Source organism: Pseudoliparis swirei, chromosome 12, assembly GCF_029220125.1.
Source record: "Pseudoliparis swirei isolate HS2019 ecotype Mariana Trench chromosome 12, NWPU_hadal_v1, whole genome shotgun sequence".
Classification (NCBI taxonomy): domain Eukaryota; kingdom Metazoa; phylum Chordata; class Actinopteri; order Perciformes; family Liparidae; genus Pseudoliparis; species Pseudoliparis swirei.
Genome location: NC_079399.1, coordinates 8,295,557 through 8,314,270, shown reverse-complemented (window position 1 = coordinate 8,314,270; position 18,714 = coordinate 8,295,557). Strand labels below are relative to the sequence as shown.

The 18,714-nt window shown below is 41.7% G+C and overlaps 1 protein-coding gene across 1 annotated transcript; it reads left to right on the top strand.

Annotated features, from left to right (window-relative positions):
• Positions 1-1,693: 1,693 nt before the first annotated feature.
• LOC130202874 (transforming growth factor beta-3 proprotein-like) lies at positions 1,694-12,971 on the top strand. The gene is made up of 7 exons (XM_056428692.1): positions 1,694-2,464; positions 6,401-6,564; positions 8,899-9,028; positions 9,177-9,284; positions 9,659-9,824; positions 10,121-10,274; positions 11,133-12,971. The coding sequence occupies exons 1-7, from the start codon at positions 2,119-2,121 to the stop codon at positions 11,289-11,291; spliced, it is 1,227 nt and encodes a 408-aa protein (XP_056284667.1). The 5' UTR covers positions 1,694-2,118; the 3' UTR covers positions 11,292-12,971.
• Positions 12,972-18,714: the final 5,743 nt, after the last annotated feature.

Here is an 18,714-nt window from a genome sequence, read left to right as displayed (position 1 = left end):
TGGGCTGACGTGATGGGAAACCAATTTTCAAACCTCGAACAGGAAAAGCAACACTGTTCCAATGACCAGAGCCGAAAAGATAAGAGATACTTAGCGGCTTTATCATTCAACAGTAGAGCTTTTAGATCTATTAAAGAACAATGGAACCTCATTGCAACTGATTTTTACAGTATTGGGCAACACATTGCTGATTGCAGACCATTTCCATGGAATAAGTCCACATTACTCTCAACACTGTGCACTGTTCACAAATAACACAAACAAGTCTCTTCATGCTTTACCTGTGGAAAATAACAGATAGCAAGTGAGATGATGTACGGAATAATAATATTCATTCAAGTATTATGTTGAATTGAGGAAGACATTACCTTGTTCTCACATATAAAACTCATTATTTTCCAACTCTAGCAAACAAGTCTGAAAGGTACAAACAGGCCACTGGGAATATGATTCAAAAGCAAATATTTACCAAGTTTGGACATTCTATGAAATCATTCTCGCTATGCAAACTGGTGGGCTAAAGAAACATCGTGGAATACCACACCCCATGTTTGGGTAAGGGGCCTGGTGGTTGAGTGCGCTGTGACCTAAAATAGGTCGGAGAATGTGGATATGCTCTATGAATAGAGATAAAACAGACTGTGGAGGGGGGATCTAAAAGATCAAATACCCTAAGGGCCTGCAAATAAACCTTTAGACATCCGTGTATATAAATTAATTCAGTGTTGACGGTGGTGTGCAGAGGGCATGGGAAAATCTGCAATGGATATCTGCCATTTGAGAGCATGTCCTAAATGGTGTGGATGTTTGCAAGAGGGCTCTAATAAAAGAAAGAGCAGACAAGACACAACTGTGGATTATCAGAAAGTATATATTTATGAGATGGTAATGTGTCAAATCTATTTGTATCGTTATTATTGTGGTTGCTGCCACAGAATCAGACAAATACTAAATTATATTTTGTCCTAGATAAGTGTATGACACGTTTGGACGGAGCAATAATGTGTTCACTTTAGACTTAATCTTCCCAATAGTCCCCGACTTATCTGATTGTTGTGCTGCAACAACTGACCTAGAATCAAGTTGTTGGAGTGCAGTGAAAAGCAAACATTGAAATGTTATGATTCAGAAGAGAATAAACACCTTAACATGCTGTCGTTCATAAAAAAAGGGGTCTAAATATGCAATATCTTTAAACTCTGAGATGGGAAATATAGAATAGAGGAGAATCACCGAAAGTAGACAACTGCTAGTGCCACTCTTCGCCACTAGAGGGCGCGCGGCCCAGGCTACAGCGAGACGCACAACCAGGACATCCATCAGTTGAGCCGATAAAACCTGTGAGATCCCCATTGATAATAACATACATTACAATCCACTAATGGAGGACCAAGATAGACCAAGACCAGTTATTTACTCCACTTCAGGCGCCTTAATAAGCAGAAAACTGGCGAGAATATTCAGGCCCAAACTGTCCAACTTCACATAACCGCTCATAATATGGTCGTGGTTAGAAAATAACACAGGGGACTATCTGACATAGTTTATTAGTTGACGCGTGATGCATCACAGTCAGCGCTGTTGTGATCTAGGCTCAGCCGGCCGGGTGCCTGCGGTCCCTCCTCCATCAAACGTCAGAAAACTCGTGGTATAAAACGCGTGAGGCCGTGCGGACCGCTCAAAGTCGCGTTTCCCTCGTTAACCTGACAGACTGCGGTCTGCCTCCGCTCAGCCAGTAAAGAGGCACGACATCTTAATGAGACAGAAAGAGCAGAGACGTGCCAAGCGCTGGGACGACTCAAACCTATGCGGGATTGAGCACAAGAATGCAAAAGAAAAGTGGGGTTCGACAGATGAGTTAATGCCGGATAAACTTCATATTTGCTGGACAGTTTCTGTTGTTCGGGACTTTGAATTGAGTAATGTCTAATGGGCGGACATGCACTTGGATTGTTGGTGATAACAAACGGGACTGCTACAAGAGAACTCATTGAGTGTCTCCATCATTATTTCACAAGGAAGTTAAAAGAAACAACAGCAAAGTGTTTCACTCGTGACACTGACCTTGGCAGTCCTCGCCTGTGAATCTGCACATTTCAACGAGCGAACCAGAGAAAGATGCATTTGGGCAAAGCTTTACTGTTTGTCCTCTTCCTCAACTGCGCGACTTTGAGCTCGTCTCTGTCAACTTGTGCCACCGTGGACATCGACCATGTGAAAAGGAAGAGGGTCGAGGCGATACGAGGTCAGATTTTGAGCAAACTCCGACTGACAAGTCCTCCGCACTCTCTCGGACCGAGTAAAATCCCGTATCAAATCCAAGCGTTGTATAACAGCACCAAGGAGCTACTGGAGGAGCTCAGGAGGGATCGGGAGCAGAGCTGCGGCCAGGACAACACAGAGACCGAGTACTATGCCAAAGAAATATACAAATTCAACATGGTCTACGGACCGCCAGAAAGCAGTGAGTACCATTCTTTAGAACGTTTATATTGCCAGTTTAACGTGTCCGTCGTGCGTAATTACGCACCAAATGAAGAGTACACGTGTAAAGCCCGAGCCAGCCAGACGGAATCTCCAAAAAGCAAGGCTCTTATGCCATTCATAAATATCTGCTGTATTAAAAGCTTGTAATTCAGCAACTTGTTATCACTGAGGATGTAGTCTGCTTCACATAACAGTTGATGAATTAAGTATCTATCTATCTATCTGTCTATCTATCTCTATCTATCTATGTGTGTCAGATAGGGCTTTTACACTTAAGTTTAACTATAGCTATTTAGATAATCACACAAAAAGAAAAAGAAGATTCACATATATATGAAAATAGGCATCAAAGTTGCCACAACACAGTTGTGGTACAGGTGGACTTCCAACCCTTTGTGATGTCACATACTCTTATTGTAGGTACACGTGTAATACTTGGACTTGATGACTGAAATTATAATTTGTTGGGGTCAAATCTTACAAATATCATTCTGTGAACAAACAAGAAGCAAAATAATGTGTGCTTATTGTTGAGTGGGACGGGGACATTAATATGATATATTTGTCACCCAACATTTTAATAAAAAAAACAAATGTTTAGAGTTTTGTTTTGTGAAACTGAACGGTAAAGTCGCTGTGCACTGGGCCGATGTGCCGATGTGCTGTGTTACTGCAGTGCTCACCAACCTGTTTCGACTCCAGGAAAGTCACTCCTCCTCCTCCTCCTCCTGACTCCACTCTTCCTCCTCTCATCCACCCCCCCCCTTCTCCCCAGATGTTCCCACTTCCTTTTCCGTCAGGCCCAAATGAGAGGGACATCTGCCCAGGCAGATGGGGATGCCTGTAGGAGAAGAAGTAGGGAAAGTGAACTGAGGGGGACAGGAAAAGTTAGCCGATGGAGGGACCTCCCCGTTAGTCTGGATAGAGGCATCCCTCTCTCCCCCGGAGTCGGTCTGTACAGTGGGGTCCCACGAAACACTCACATTCACTGACACATCATTTAGATGGAGCTTAAAGTGACCCCACTTCCTGTCTTGGCCGATGAACTACCCACACGGGTGGCCCATGAGAATGAGATCACTTGCTGCACTGCTCAGGTTTAACTTTGTTAAATTGAGTGTGAAACTTAGCCGGCATCCATCCCCCTAAAACCTGAATGATTCCACTGTGCAGTCATTTTATTGCCTCGACTGTAGGTAACATTTCCCCGCTTGGTTGATAATGAGCTCTATTTTGCTGGTGAAATATTTGTTAAGATTATCAGTAAAGTCCTGTTCGCCTCACTTTTTTTTTTTTTTTTACTTCAAATGAGTTGTGCCAACCGTGTATTCGGCGCAGCCATTTCCTTTATATAAATGAAATCTATGAGCGGAAAACTTGTGCTGAGAGGGACATGTGTCAGCACTTGAGGGAGATTCATACAGCATGTGGTAGGACTGAGTTTAGATTACTGAGAAAGTAGAATCGGATAAATGCTGTGCGTGTGTCGGAGCCAAAGAGGGCCTCATTGTCTAGAGCAAAGCCAAGACCATTGCATCACAGTCCCTTTGAAATCAACAGGTGTTTCTCAAAAGATCTATTTTCCCTCAATGTTCTGTTTTGAATCTCGCAAAATGTTTTTGACAAAAAAACGCTGACAGTAGGTGCCTTGCGTTGCTGTGATGCATTTATTGCTCCATTCAGAGCAACAGATGAACTTTATGATGCAAGAAACAATAACATGCACGAACAATTGGGTGAAGAACAGAGTTTATTTTTATTTTGACGTATTAATATGCTCTTCATCGCCGAGTTTAATGTAGTTAGCTGAAAACAAATGGAAAAAGGCATAAAGTCAATATAACAGCATATGTGCTGACCGGGCAGAAGTATCTTTATGTGTGCATGTGCACTACTCACCATCTCTACTTCTAAGATACTTAAAATGTCAACAAGCTATTCCTAAAACTGCGGTATTTGGAATGGCAGAGTGTTTTTAATGTGTCCAGGATGATGTCATACTTGGAAATATGCATTTGTGTCAATACCCCGTATATCCACATCCATACAGTGAGCCTACTCTCTGAGCTGGTTAATGGGGTTTTCATAAACTGGAGCCAGATGAAGAGTTTTATAGATTACTGTGCTTAGCTCTCATTCTACTTTATTCTGCTCCCAGTCTTTACACTAAGCTCACCGGCTGATCATATTTATGTTTCCCACATGAGAGGGATATCAATGTTCTCATCCAACTCTCCGCAAGAAAGCAAATGAGTGAGTGCATTTGTCAAAATGGTGAAGTGTTCCTTGAAGATCAGGTAGAAACAGAAGATATTAACTGAAGCCAGTAGTAAGAAGACACAGCCCCCTAAGTGTGTCGCCCCTTGTGGTAAAACCTGGCTATGTGGAACAAAGTTTTGACTCTTGGCCAATCACATCACTTTCTTTCCCTCAGTTTACCTGGGCAAACACACACTCACTCGTTGATGGTTTTTTAAGGTAAACTGTTGACCTTTGGTGGATCTGAGGCAGCTCTGTGAACCAACACAAATCCCTGACAGGTGCAAATGAAGCAGAAAGCTGCTGGAAGACTGGCAAATTACTACATTCAGAGGCTGGACTGCAATCATCGGAACATATTTCCTTTTATAGCATGGTACGCATACAGAATCTGGCATATGTCAATGACTGAGGTTGAGTTGTTGAGAAGTCATCATGGTCAGTGAGGGGTTTGGGTCCAAAAAGTTGTCAATGTGGCGGAGGATAGCAGGGTTTTTGATACGCAGATACCAGGGCGGTGAAGTCATACACAGCTCAATAATATTGCCATTTCAATTGCAACATTTTCATTTCCACCAAATATAGACAAAATGTGTTGGAGAAACGCTGAGGAATTTTGATAAGGCGAGCCACCACACCAATCATCCACTGTGGGCTGATACACTTAGTGCCAGCCATGAAAGAGTCAGTAAACCCAAGATCTTACTCTAGGTGTGAATGTCTTTATGAGTCTTCTAACATATAAAAAAAACATTTACTGTAAATCCATGCTATTATTTTCATATTAAAGTATCGCTTTATTTAAAAAGCAATATGATATAGATAAAAAAGTTCCCATTTCATTGCCATCGAGAGTATGAAATGATTACATTTACAACCAACTCAGTTAACACACTTCAGCACCTCTCTGGAGCACCGCTGAAATGAATCTGGCATCGAGTGGATACAAGTTGGATCCAAAGAAACCTCTCGCCGACCCACTCCTCCCTCCCTCAGCTAGAAACATCCGAAATAATGTTGTGGATAGAAACAAGCGATCAATAATAATAAGGCAAGCAAGTGAGTTTTTTTTTAATAACTAACTAAACGTTCAAGTTTCAGCTCCTCAATTGTGAGGATTTGTTGCTTTCCCTTGTCTTCTTATTGAATAGAATTAGCGAGTAGTCGAATAATAGCAGAACAAAATTAGCAGATTAAATTAAGCGATAGTTGCAGCCCTATTGTTAACTTTTTAAATGTTGTACATTTAAAGCCTTAAAGTCAGCTGCAGAGAATATTTTGAGATATCAATTGTTTTTTAAGGATGCCAATATCTTGTTCATAAGGTCTTTTTTTTTTGTAAAGCATCTTACCAAAAGAAGAAGAAAAAAACACAGGTTTAAATAATCAAATGAATGAAGGCTGAACTTCAGGCTGGTGATTTTGAGCATTCTGGCTCACTGTCACTCTAATTGTTCACTGGGACACGTTAATACAACCATTACACCACCAACCAATCATACTACCAGTGTCTGTGATTACGTTGTCCAGAGGTCATGCAGCATTCAAGATCGGTGTTTGGACATAAATTGCTCGTATTGCATTAGATCTTGATTAGAATTTCCAAGCCTGTAATCTCACAAAACCTTTTTTTTTTGTATTCTCTCTGATCCAGACGATCTGCTCTACTGCCCAAAAGGCATCACTTCTAAGGTTTTCCGCTTCAACGTCGCCACCATGGAGAGGAACGCAACCAACCTCTTCAGAGCAGAGTTTCGAGCTCTGAGGGTGCCAAACTCGAGCTCCAAGAGGAATGAACAGCGGATTGAGCTCTACCAGGTGCGTAAAGGTACCGTTTCCCTGTCCTTCTTCCAAGATGAGAGGCAAAGCTCACAGTGGAGGCAACGAGGAGCTTCAGAGTCTCTTTTCTGGATTGTAATCGTTGTTATAACATGGGTCAAATTATCAAGAACATATTTTACGTAAACTGGTTAGTTGTTCACCACAACATGATTTCCTAATTGACAAAGAATCCACACAAATGAGATTATGGTTGCCGGCATGCATGGGTAACATCCAGAACAAAAGCAAAAAAGCGTAACAGGCCTGCAGAACGTTAGGAGAACCGTGACAGGGGTGTACTGTTTGATTGCAGCGCTGGCAGTCACGATCTAATACAGTCCTCATTTTGGTCATGTAGAGGTTTTTTATTTAGTGCTTAAAACAGTAGGCACAGTTTATTAAGTGGTTAAAAAGGGGCTTTGGTCTGCTGATTGATAAAATGGTGCAACATACTTCTGCAGTGGGTCAACGTCATCAGGTCCCTGTTCTTTGGTTGCAATGTCTTTGGCATTAACGACTTAATATAAAGCAACGTATTGAAATAAAATGAAAAACATACCAACACAAACAGATGCTCTGGTCAGGAGTGATGTCATGACAAACCCACAAGTGCAATATTACCAATCACATATTACGATAGGTAACTGCCAACAATGAATTCCAACTCGACGGCAAACGGACGACTAAACCACGTTTCATAGGAGGTTAGTTGGCGGCAACCAAGTCTGTAATTTTAGAGGTTAATCTGGTGGCCAGTGTTACACAGAATTACTGGAGAGTCGACCAGGGTCAGGCGTATGTGAGATTTCCTGATCCATTTTATTTGTTCACACTTCCTTTACAAAGAAATGAAAAGTATAAATATGCACATTTGTACTGTTTTACTTAAGTCAGGGGCTTGACTTGTATTTTTTCATTGCCGTAACACACTAGGTGCTCCCACTGCACACACAGAACCACCACAGCCACCATTTTAACCACAAGCTATGACTGGACACATTGTGATGTCAATATATCAACATTTCCATATTGGGGAAGAATAAAAGAACGATGGGTAGTATGAAAAGAGGTTTGCTTGCAGTGACACACTTACAGAAAAGTAACATCTTTTAACTTTCTTTTTAGCTTAATGTTTTGGCATTATGGCTGATTACTGTATTATTAAATATCGCTGGCTTCCACAACCATGTTGGCACCCACAGCAGGCAGCTATTTTCAGCAACTAATTATTGATATCTACTAACTTGACTTTCCATGGCAAAAAACAACATAGGGCCTACAGACAATGCTATCAACTCGTTAGCTAGCCAGTTTAGAGAGTAGAACGAGCTAGCAAGCCGATGAGCCTGACACATATCAAACATGACTCCATGATAATGCTAATGTTGCTCCATGTCTGCTGGATGTGGATAGGCAGCGGTTTCCTGACATGCTAATGTTTGTCAAGAAGTCTGTCGGCTTGCTCTGGTCTTCTTCTCCGAAAAAGCTAAAAAAACACAACAAAGATCCTGCAGGTTTAAAGGCCCTGCACACCTCCCCAGTGTTTTGTATTATTCTGACTATTTCGTCCTCGTTCAGGTTGAAGGTGGGTAGAGTATCCGAAGTTACCTGACTCCATGATCCAATCAGAAGAATTAAGGTGCAGCCTGTCCCGCCCCATAAGGTGCACCAATGCTAAGTGAGGGAGGGAGAAGTCAAATCAAGCGGGTCGGATCATGTTCACAGTCCTGATAATGAGGTCTTAATCAGCAAACATATGGAAGAACACATGACATCAGAAGCAATTCAAAAGTTTATCGACTAACCCTTATTATGTGAGGCACCAAGCACTGCATCAACGTATAAATATGTTTTAAGAGGAGCATGAATAATGGACCCCTTCTTGTTGCTGTGTCACATGTGGGCCTCACGTGATGACGAAGTCTGTCTGCTAACAAGCTAAGCTGAGATGGAGAACATGCTAAACATCCTCGCTTAAAATCAGCAATAAAAAAAAACGGATCGTGAGGCTTGATTCTTGTTTGATCACCTAATTGAGTGTAATGTCACATATATGCTGTAATTTCATTCATTTAGTTTCTCTCCCATCTGTTTGCATGCTGCAGTAATCACATCTTAGCTCATAGCATGATCCGTTGCAAGTGATCATTACAAGTGATCATTACAAGTGGATAATTGAGACAACAATCATGAGTTTGACGAGTTAGAGCTTCTTCTCGTACAGACGTCCTCCCCTGTGTCTGTTCTCTTCTGCGAGTGATTGTTAGTTGAAGCTGTTTCAGTATTGAGAGAGAACCTTTTCGAGTGACCGTTATTATTATCGCTTTGCAGATTGTGAGGCTAAACGAACACATTAGGAAACAACGCTACCTTTCAGCCAAGAACGTGCTGACCAAAGGTACTTCAGAGTGGGTCTCCTTCGATGTGACTGAAACAGTGCGGGAATGGCTGATGAACAGAGGTAAGACCGTGTCATTTGTTGTCTCTAAAAGCGATGATTAATCTGAATGGTCAACCCATGTTTGACCTCAGAGAAGTGTGCAAGTAAGCGTTGGATTTTAAAGAGGGAGACTGTTAACTTTGGCTTCTTTTCCACTGTTTGCGATCAGGAAGTAATCTGGGTTTGGAAATCAGTGTGCACTGCCCCTGCCACACATTCAAATCAAACGGTGACATCATTGACAATGAGAATGAGGTGCTGGAGGTGAAGTTCAAAGGTAGGCTTCAACAACATTGCGTCAGTTGAGATGCAATTAATTGTGTCGCATATTCAACAATTTACTCAATTTATTCTTTAATCATTCAAAAAAATGATTATTTGTTAATTTCTCACTCACGGTTAGCTGTTAAATTATAGTTTAATTTGGTTTTTTAAATATTGTTGCCTGATTCAACTTTTGCTTCTGGACACTAAGAATCATTGAAATATTTCTTGTGTTTTAATTTCTACATTGTGTAAAAGAAAAACACGTATGACAGCTTCATAGGTGATGACTTTGCCAATTGTATACTTCAGGTTGATGGAAATTACAAAAGAATAAAGAAGTTCACTAAATATTTGGTTTAAAAGTGCATCGCATCTATAATTAAGGTTTGGATGGAGATGACGAGCACAGCCGCTTGGATCTGGATCATCTGAAGAAGAGAAAGGACCAGTACGCGCCTCACCTCATCCTCATGATGATCCCGCCCCACCGCCTGGACACTCAGTCCACTCGGCGACGCAAGAGAGAGCTGGACACTAACTACTGTTTCTCGTAAGAGACACATGAACGATCTTTAGCAATAGTGCATAATGTTAGCACATTTAGTCTTTGGATCAAATCCTTCACATTTCTTCATCACAAACATGTGATTAAGTGACAGCCTGTGCTTATTATTATTATTATTCTAAATATATGATATGCATCTTGTAATATCCCCAAAATATGCCGCAACCTACTATATCTGATATTGCCAAAATGTGCCCATGAAGATATTTAATATTTGGAGTACCATTACAAAACTTGATTTGGGTGGCTAATTGAACTCTTGCTGTGCGTCCTCATCTCAGAAACACGGAGGAGAGCTGCTGCGTTCGCCGGCTACACATCGATTTCCGCCGTGACTTGGACTGGAAGTGGATCCATGAGCCCAGTGGTTACGATGCCAACTACTGCTCCGGGCCCTGCCCTTACCTGAGGAGCTCGGACACGACACACAGCTCGGTAAGAGCCACCGGTCAGGGAGACAAAACACCAGCTTGTGAGAGCAAGACTTTCCCCACAGTGAACCTAACAACACAATGCAGAGCTTCTCATTTACTTCTCGTGGTTAATTGCCATAAAGAAAGTTCTACTTTCTTGGATATCTGAATTTGGGACCCTAGCTTCCAAATAGGGGTCTTTAGAACCAAGACTTTTGAACTGTTTTCTACAGGAGAAGTAGTCACTTTTAATAAATCTACCTGGGCCGGCAGTGGTTTGCCGTTCGATTCCCCGGCTCCCGTATGCGTGTCAAAGTGACTTTAAACGTGACACTGAACCCTAAGTTGCTGCGGCCTATTGCCTTGAATGGGTTAAATGCAGAGGTCACATTTATGTTGTATAGAAATAAAGATAGAAATAAAGCTTCAAGTTTTTTTGTTGAGGGTTAAGTTTGGTTTGCTTTGGTTCCTGAACACACTCACACACACGCACATGCACACACACACACACACACACACACACACACAAACACACACGCATGGTTGAGTTTGAACACCGGTGTGTTGAGCAAACACTTTTAGATTAGAAGACAGCATTTTGTCGACCTTAATCTCCCAGAAAATGTGTAAAAAAGCTTAATAAAAGTGTATATTTTTATAAGAATTTGCCAAATTGAATATTTGGTTATCAATAAGTCTCCATGATGAACGTGTTGCTTTATTTATAGATACTCGTAGTTGCGCTATCGCACTGATTTAAGATAACACGCTTATTATCAAGAGTAAATCACTCACGAGATTAGGAATATAACGTAATTATTATTAGTATTATTATTATTATTATTATTATATACAAACTCTCCTATTTGCTTTCCAATAGCTGCTGAGCCTGTACAACACTCTGAATCCGGAGGCATCGGCCTCCCCCTGCTGTGTCCCTAAAGACCTGGAGCCCCTCACGATACTCTACTACTCTGGACGGACCCCTGTCGTGGAGCAGCTCTCCAACATGATCGTCAAGTCTTGCAAGTGCAGCTGAGAAGACGCGAAAGTCGAGGTAGCGCGGCAGGATTTTACTAGGTACTGACGAAAAACCCACGCTTGATGACTTCTGGACTCTTAGCTGTGACAAATACTTTCCCTCACTCTGTGGTAGATCTGAACATCACTCTGGAGGTCACACACTTTTGTTAAGGATGCAGATTTTTCCTAAAAACTAGAGCCCTTTCCCCCTCCCCCCCACACTGGATGATAAGTAGATATTTTCATCTTAAAAAAGTTCAAACCGAAACATCATCGTGCAACCAAAGCATGTGTTCGTGAAATATTTCCCTTTAGATTTCTGAAGCTGGATAACACACTCGATTGCAGAGAGCCCAAATGTGAACTGTGCAAACGAATCGGGAAGTACAACGAATGAAAAAAGACTTATTCTGAGGTTTATTTTCTGCTTCAGAGTTTGAGCAAATATGCCACAAAACTCTAATCTCCCGACTACCAGTAAGCAGCTTTCCTGTCTCTAGTGGGGCGACATTGTCAATAGTCACAAATATAGACTGTGCGCTACTGAACAATCCGAGGGTCCTTCCAGGCTGGATTGTATACCTTCTTCTTGCCTGAGGTTCCCGTCCCTTCAAACAATGGACACTATCTTCAAACACAAAAGGAGAAAGAACAGACTTGCTACTGTATCCAAAGCCATAGCTGTGGTCAGAGAAAAGGAGGGCGGGCCGCCGGTTTTGCAATGGAAAGTGAAGGAACAAAGAAGTTGAGCCAAGCTTCTCCTTCTTTGGCCAGCCAGTAGTAGCCTAATGGCCTTCTTTTCTTTTTTGTATCTGCGGTGCATCAATTAGAATAGATGGAAGAAGAAGAAGCAGAAGCAGAAGCAGATGAAGCAGAAGAAGAAGAAGAAGAAGAGGGGACTTTTATGAAAGCGAAGAACTGTGGTGGATACAAGCCATGAGCACACTGCCATTCACTGGAAGTTCTCATCTCTAATAGGTACAAATTATTTATGGACATCAAAGAATATACTGGAAAAGAACATGTGTGACGCAACAGGTTTTTTTTATGGGACTTATTTTACATGAATTGCAGATTTGGTCTGTTATGCAACTTGTCATGTAGCGATTGTTTCATTAACTGGGACAGAAATCAACATTATCTCCATCGGTGGAAACACTTTCATATTAAACTAAGGGTACTGTTACATTCTGGGTCATTTTTGTCCGTGTACTAATTAGTTTGACCTGTTGTATGTGATGCAGTATATGTTTGACTTAAGTCTTATTGAATTAAAAGGGGACTTTCCCAAGAGAGTTTAACCAGAGCACTTTTCACTCCAGCAATAAGAGCACATGTCGTGTCATTTGAAATGCAGTGTGCTCTTTTTCTCTCCTATCAACTCACCCACCACTCCAGCCAGCTGACGAGGAATCGCGGGTGTAGTTCCCAAAAACACTGCAGTCTTTCATTCCCTCTGCTTCGTCTCTGTTTGTTTTGGTGCTCCTTTACAGTGTAAAGCCCCGATGGAACAAAAAAAATGAAAAGGGAGGGGAAAAAGTCATTACATGACAGTGGCTGGATGTACAGTTAGACCTCATTTTACTCAGTCAGGAGAGCAAATCTTTTACATTTAGATTATGTTTTTTTTTGCAGTAATATTGTTTGATTGACTTGTTGTTTGTGATTGTTATTAAAAATTCAACATGTAAAATCAGTATGTGTCCTTTTTAGGTTTTCAGACTCACATTGCATTTTAGTTGATAATCGAATGTAATAGATCTTTTAAAACATTTAAGGATGAATGCTGAATTTACCCATTGGTCTTGTCTGCCATGTTGAAATGTCGTTTAAAATGCTGTTTTTTTCATCATGTTTTGGTTCCATACGAACACAATTTTTCTTACTTGAATCTTACCAGTCCCACCTGTTTCCTGCGGGCTTTTTTCTTCTTCTTTTTAACCAGAGCCGTAAATTAAACTTCCCTTTCTCTGGAATTGCTGCTTGAGAGCTTTCCCAGGCAAAAAGCAATTACTTTTATTTTCAGTACATATTAATGTGTCGACATCACGTTATGGTCTTATTGTTCATAAATGCTAAATCACACAATAAATTGAGAAATGTATTTGACATTCGACACCACTTTCATAACACCCTTTAATTCATCAGGAAGACCAATTTGACCTTTGGAAAAGAGCTGCAGAATATCTGGACCAAAATAAATGTCGAATTTTCTATCATATTAACATTTGAAACTGAATCAATGTTTTCCTAGAAAGTTGTATGTTTATCCCTAAATTACTCACGCAAAAAACTGCAAACTTGTTAATCTATTTTCAAAGTGACCAACTCATGAACGTTTGAGAATTCATTGTTTGTAGCTGCAGAAATGATGGCTTATGTTCAATGCATTGACCTTTATTAATAAAAGGGAAACACACCATGGTCCTGCCTAACCCTAACTCTATATAGCATTACTACATATTGTATTAGCTACTAATAAAGCCCTTATTAAGGGTGCTGGCAGCAATGCTTACTTATGTAATTTTCTCTTCTGAACTGGCAATCAGTCGCACAGATTTTGGAGGAGGGGAGGGGGAGGGGGATAGGGGGGGGAGGGGGGTTGGGAGTCTTTTGAGCTAATATGGACTGACAAGTAGCCAGAGAGAATTCCCTTTCTCTGTGTGCCCGTTATTGTTCCCTGTCACAATCAATCAGAGATGAACCATGATGGAAACACAAAGGCTCGAGGGCATGACGAGCTCTAAAAACAGGGGTCGGGGCTTTCATGGCTTTGCAGACAGCCTTGTACTAACAAGCACACATTACTGGTAAAGAGCAGCCGTGCCACATGCATGATTGACTTTTAACCTTCAGCAGAAGTAATGCCACTTTTGGACAGTTACCTCCTCCATTTGTCTCTGTTCAAAATGTTTAAAGAACTCATCAATGTTCTCCTTTAGTTTAACACCACATAACTGCTCCGCAACTTCATTTCAATGTTTACTTCAGCAAATGCAACCAAAAAATGTGGTGGTTGTTCACGAGGTGGACTCCCAGGAAGAGTAAAGTAATTTAGCTGATTCTCCCAGAGCATCTTTTCCCATGTCGGTGTAATGGGAGCATGCTGAGGGGTTAGCGATGGCGAGGCCTTTCTGAACAAAGGCGGGAGCTTGGCGTGGCTCTTTCAGTTCGTGCAAGGAGTCCTTTTGGCCCACGTATCAGCGACTAGTAGCCACATTTTTCATCAGAACAGCACACAGGCAGTGAGGGGCTGACAGGTAGAGACATACAGCGGAGCTTATGTTGCAGTGATGAGACAAGTTCTTCAAACCTGAGACAGAGTGCTCGTCTTAATATTCAGTTTCTAGATGTATCAAGTTGCACCACCCAAAAAGAACCACAGCAAGCAATCTCATCTCCGTTGCGTAGATCTTTCTGCTGAGTCTGCGCTTTGATTCATCGCACCGGAGGATGATTTTAAAGATGCAGATGAGGAGCTTGTTTCTGTTGGCATGATGGGAACCTCAACCCCAAACCTGCAACAAAGCTATATCCAGCTCACAGCTACTGGATGAGCGAGCAATAATCTGATTGGGGTTCAGGGTCCGTTTCTGGGTTGTAGTCGGACTTTCTCAGAACTTGTCCTCTTCCAAAACTTACCAATGATGAATTGCACGACACGTAAATGCACAGAGGTTTGGAAAACTGTGTCTGCTGCTATTCCCTGAGCAGATTAACAGATGTAGAGGGAGAAAAAGAATTGAGAGGGGGAGGTGAGAGACAGACACAGAAAGGGAACGTAAGTGTGTGTGGGAGAGAGAGAGAGAGAGAGAAAGAGTACTGAAAAAAGGGCTGTTGCAAGAATAAAATCATCAGGTCACATCAGACCAGTTCTCAGGCCCTAGGGTGGAAAGAGTTGTGTAATTCAGCATTGGGATAGCACGCACGCACGCACACACACACACACACACACACACACGGTCAAGCCAGCAGCCCTAGTTACTGGAAAAGAGTGGAGGGGTGAACAAATATGTAAACACATATCAACTTCATAGACCTTTATAGCTAAACAAATGAATGGGAGGTCTGGATCAAACTACAGCATTATATTACAGAAGAGTGTGTGTTTCCGTGACAGAGGGATGGAGCGCGCACGTGGCCGGAGGGTGGAGAAATAGAGACTGTGTGAGAAAGGGAGAGAGACAGAGACAGTGTGAGATTATCATTTGCACACCCCTTAAATCAGGATATAAAGTTAACCAAGCTACCAAGTTTTCCAGTTTGAATAACGTAAAGTAATGAACGGTGGTTAAGACATTGAAATAGCTGAAAAACGTTCTTCAATCTTGAGTCCAATCAAAGGGTATTCAACACAGAGCAGCCTTCCTCAGTCCAATAGCCACATTCAGACTGATTCTTAGTTGACTAACACTCATTTGTCGACTTAATCCACTGATCTGTTAAACTGAGTTCCTCCACAGACAAGTATCCAGGAGAAAGACTTCACATGTTGTGTCAACAGAGATGTGCTCATTAGTTTCATTCAGCATGAAAAAAACGGTAAAATCTTCGTGATGACTTCAGCCAAGCATCAGAATGTTTTTTTTCTTCATGAATCTCCGAATAGAGCCAATGACACAGCGGGGTTGCCAAAGCAGAGGGGAGCTCCACCAAGGTCATCCACCCAAAACGTTGGATCCGGCTCAGCTTACGTTGCACAGAAAGGTGACTTCATGTGATAAGGTACACGCGTGTGCTGGATTCACTTCATATCGTGAAGGGTGTGTGTCTACTGTCACCTCGGTGGCATCTCGTGCCTTTCAACTGTCTCTCAAACAGAATTTATTTTTTCCTGGTATGACCAGCAGCTTGTGGTGGCTGATGTTAGAAGACTTGAGACAGACATGTTTCTGTATTATAAACACGAGATTACTGATTTATGACACTGATTTTAAATGTTAAAACGTTATATAACCGAGTCAGGGAAGGTCTCAGCTTTACGTTACCGTCTCTTCGCCCATTGTCAATAAGAAAAAGATGAATACATGTAAAAAAAAAAAAATTTGAAATATTGTAGCAATACAACATTTGCAATGTTTTTATGGTTATCTAAGGCACTCAGCACTGTGTTGTCGTGAGAGAAAGATTGTGATCTTGATTAAAAAAGGGCTGACTGGAATCTTTCATAACCTTATGCAAAGTGTTTTCTGTGGCCCGAGCCGGACCACATGTGGTGTGCAGACTGCGAACCAGGTCTCCGGTCTCACAGTCTTGCATGTCGTAAGTTTAGTCGTATATGAATGTATTTTTGTCCGGGTTGTGTGACAGTTCAGCAAAAGTTTGGCCTTAATTTGGATTTTTTACAACATTACATCAAAAAAAACAATATTGTCCTTTAACAGCTTTCTTTCTTTGAATAATAACTCGATAAAGATGCAGATACTCATAATGTGACCACCACGAAGACATGGTCACATATATAAACAGTCAAACTGCACACCATCGTGACAATAAAACAAACAAAAAGGACTTCTTTGTTTGAGGATTCTGTGTAACACTGCCAACACTGGTTTAGGTTTCCTCAAGCTCATTTATTGTGTCTCTGTAGCTGTAAACACCTTCTCCATTTACATCAAGTTAGAGGGCCTGATGCTTTACCCACTGCTATATAAACCCTTTAGAGAAACATGATGACTGGGGATAAAGCCGGATGACTGTGCGGCATTTAAAGCATCCTGTGTGTGTGTGTGTGTGTGTGTGTGTGTTCAGCTGGACTGGAGGGATTCTATGCTCACACATTTTTGTGAGAAAAAGACAATCTTAAATCATGCGGACACCTGAGTGGTAATTCTCGTCAGATTACCCTCCAGGCAACGGTTACACCGGCTTTCTTCTCCATCCTCATCCCAGAAGTGCAAACCAGATTGATGAGGGAAGTCATATCCTTAACAGCCTCCTATGCAGCTGCCTCCACTCAAACAGGTAATGGAGACCGTGTCAGCAGGGCGCTTTCTCCTTGCACATGCTCCGAAATCAGGACTTAAGTGGTTTTGCTAAATTTATTATCTTTCTGCCTGTCTGGGCATACTGTATGTTCTCACAGTTACTCAGCGATCACACTGGTGAAAACAGCTACACAGCTGCCTCTTCACAAAGAACAAGAGATTTATGCCCCTTGCATAAAGGCGAAGGAACGCAAAGTGTAAAAGTCACCATGTCAATAGGCGGCAAGAGGCCCTGGCAGATGTAAGACATGTTGAAAATAAAGGCTTTCTTGACCGCATTTGTACCATGCAACCTTGATTTAACCCTTGTGTTGCCTTCGGGTCAATTTGACCCGATTCAATGTTTCACCCTCCTGTCGCCTTCGGGTCAATATGACCCGATTCAATGTTTAACCCTCCTGTTACCTTTATATTTACTAACATATTTTACCCTTGAGGTCAATATGACCCCAGCTATTAAAATCTCCAGAAAATTATTAGAATTAATATTGTTTTCCAAGTTTAAGTGTGAGGTACTTTATGTTTGTTTGTTGACTCCCGAAAGAACACCGACATTAAACATTGAATCGGGTCAAATTGACCCGAAGGCGACAGGAGGGTTAAATATTGAATCGGGTCAAAATGACCCGAAGGCAACACAAGGGTTAAAGGAACAGTGCGGAGGAGGAGGATCTATTGGCGGAAATAAAATATTAAGTTATCTTAATCACCTGAAAATAAGAATGGTTGTGTTTTTGTCACCTTAGAATGAGCTTTATATATCGATCAAGTGGGTCCTCTTGAGGGGACGGCTGCCATGTATCTACGGTAACCCAACAGACCAACCTGCTTCGGCTCACTGACCTTGGTCAGAAAACACGAGGATGGGGGCTCCGTTGTTTTGGTCTCCAGGGATGGAAAACAAAACACGGAACACCTCTGTTGGGCTTGAGGAGCAGCAGAGTTTATCTCTGCTCAAACTGCAACTTCCACTGGGCGTTTACTTGAAGTCCTTACCGCGAAACTAACTTTATTTTTGCCCCACTCTTTTTGTCTTGCTTCATCACTGACTTGCCAAATGACCTCTGCTAGTCTAACAGCCGACTCTAGATATGAGCATTCAAGTGTTCACATTTTCACGTCAGCCTACACACCTCACAGCTGTATGACCCCACATCTCACCCTCTGGAATTTATATACCAGAAGTACAAACAAACCTATTGCCTTTGAATTGACATATATGTTGCTTATGTTTCGTCTTTTTCATATATTGTAGGATGAAATGACTTTGTATCTTGGAGAACAGAGTACATGCATGGACTAAACCGATAAAAAGAAAGGAAAGACAGAAAGGAAATACCACCAAACTGCTCAACACAGATATGGATGCCCGTCCATTCAGAGGGTGAAAGACACATTCAATGGCAGAATCTCATGCAGGAGGAATTGCTCTGCCAGCATTGGCAACATCTG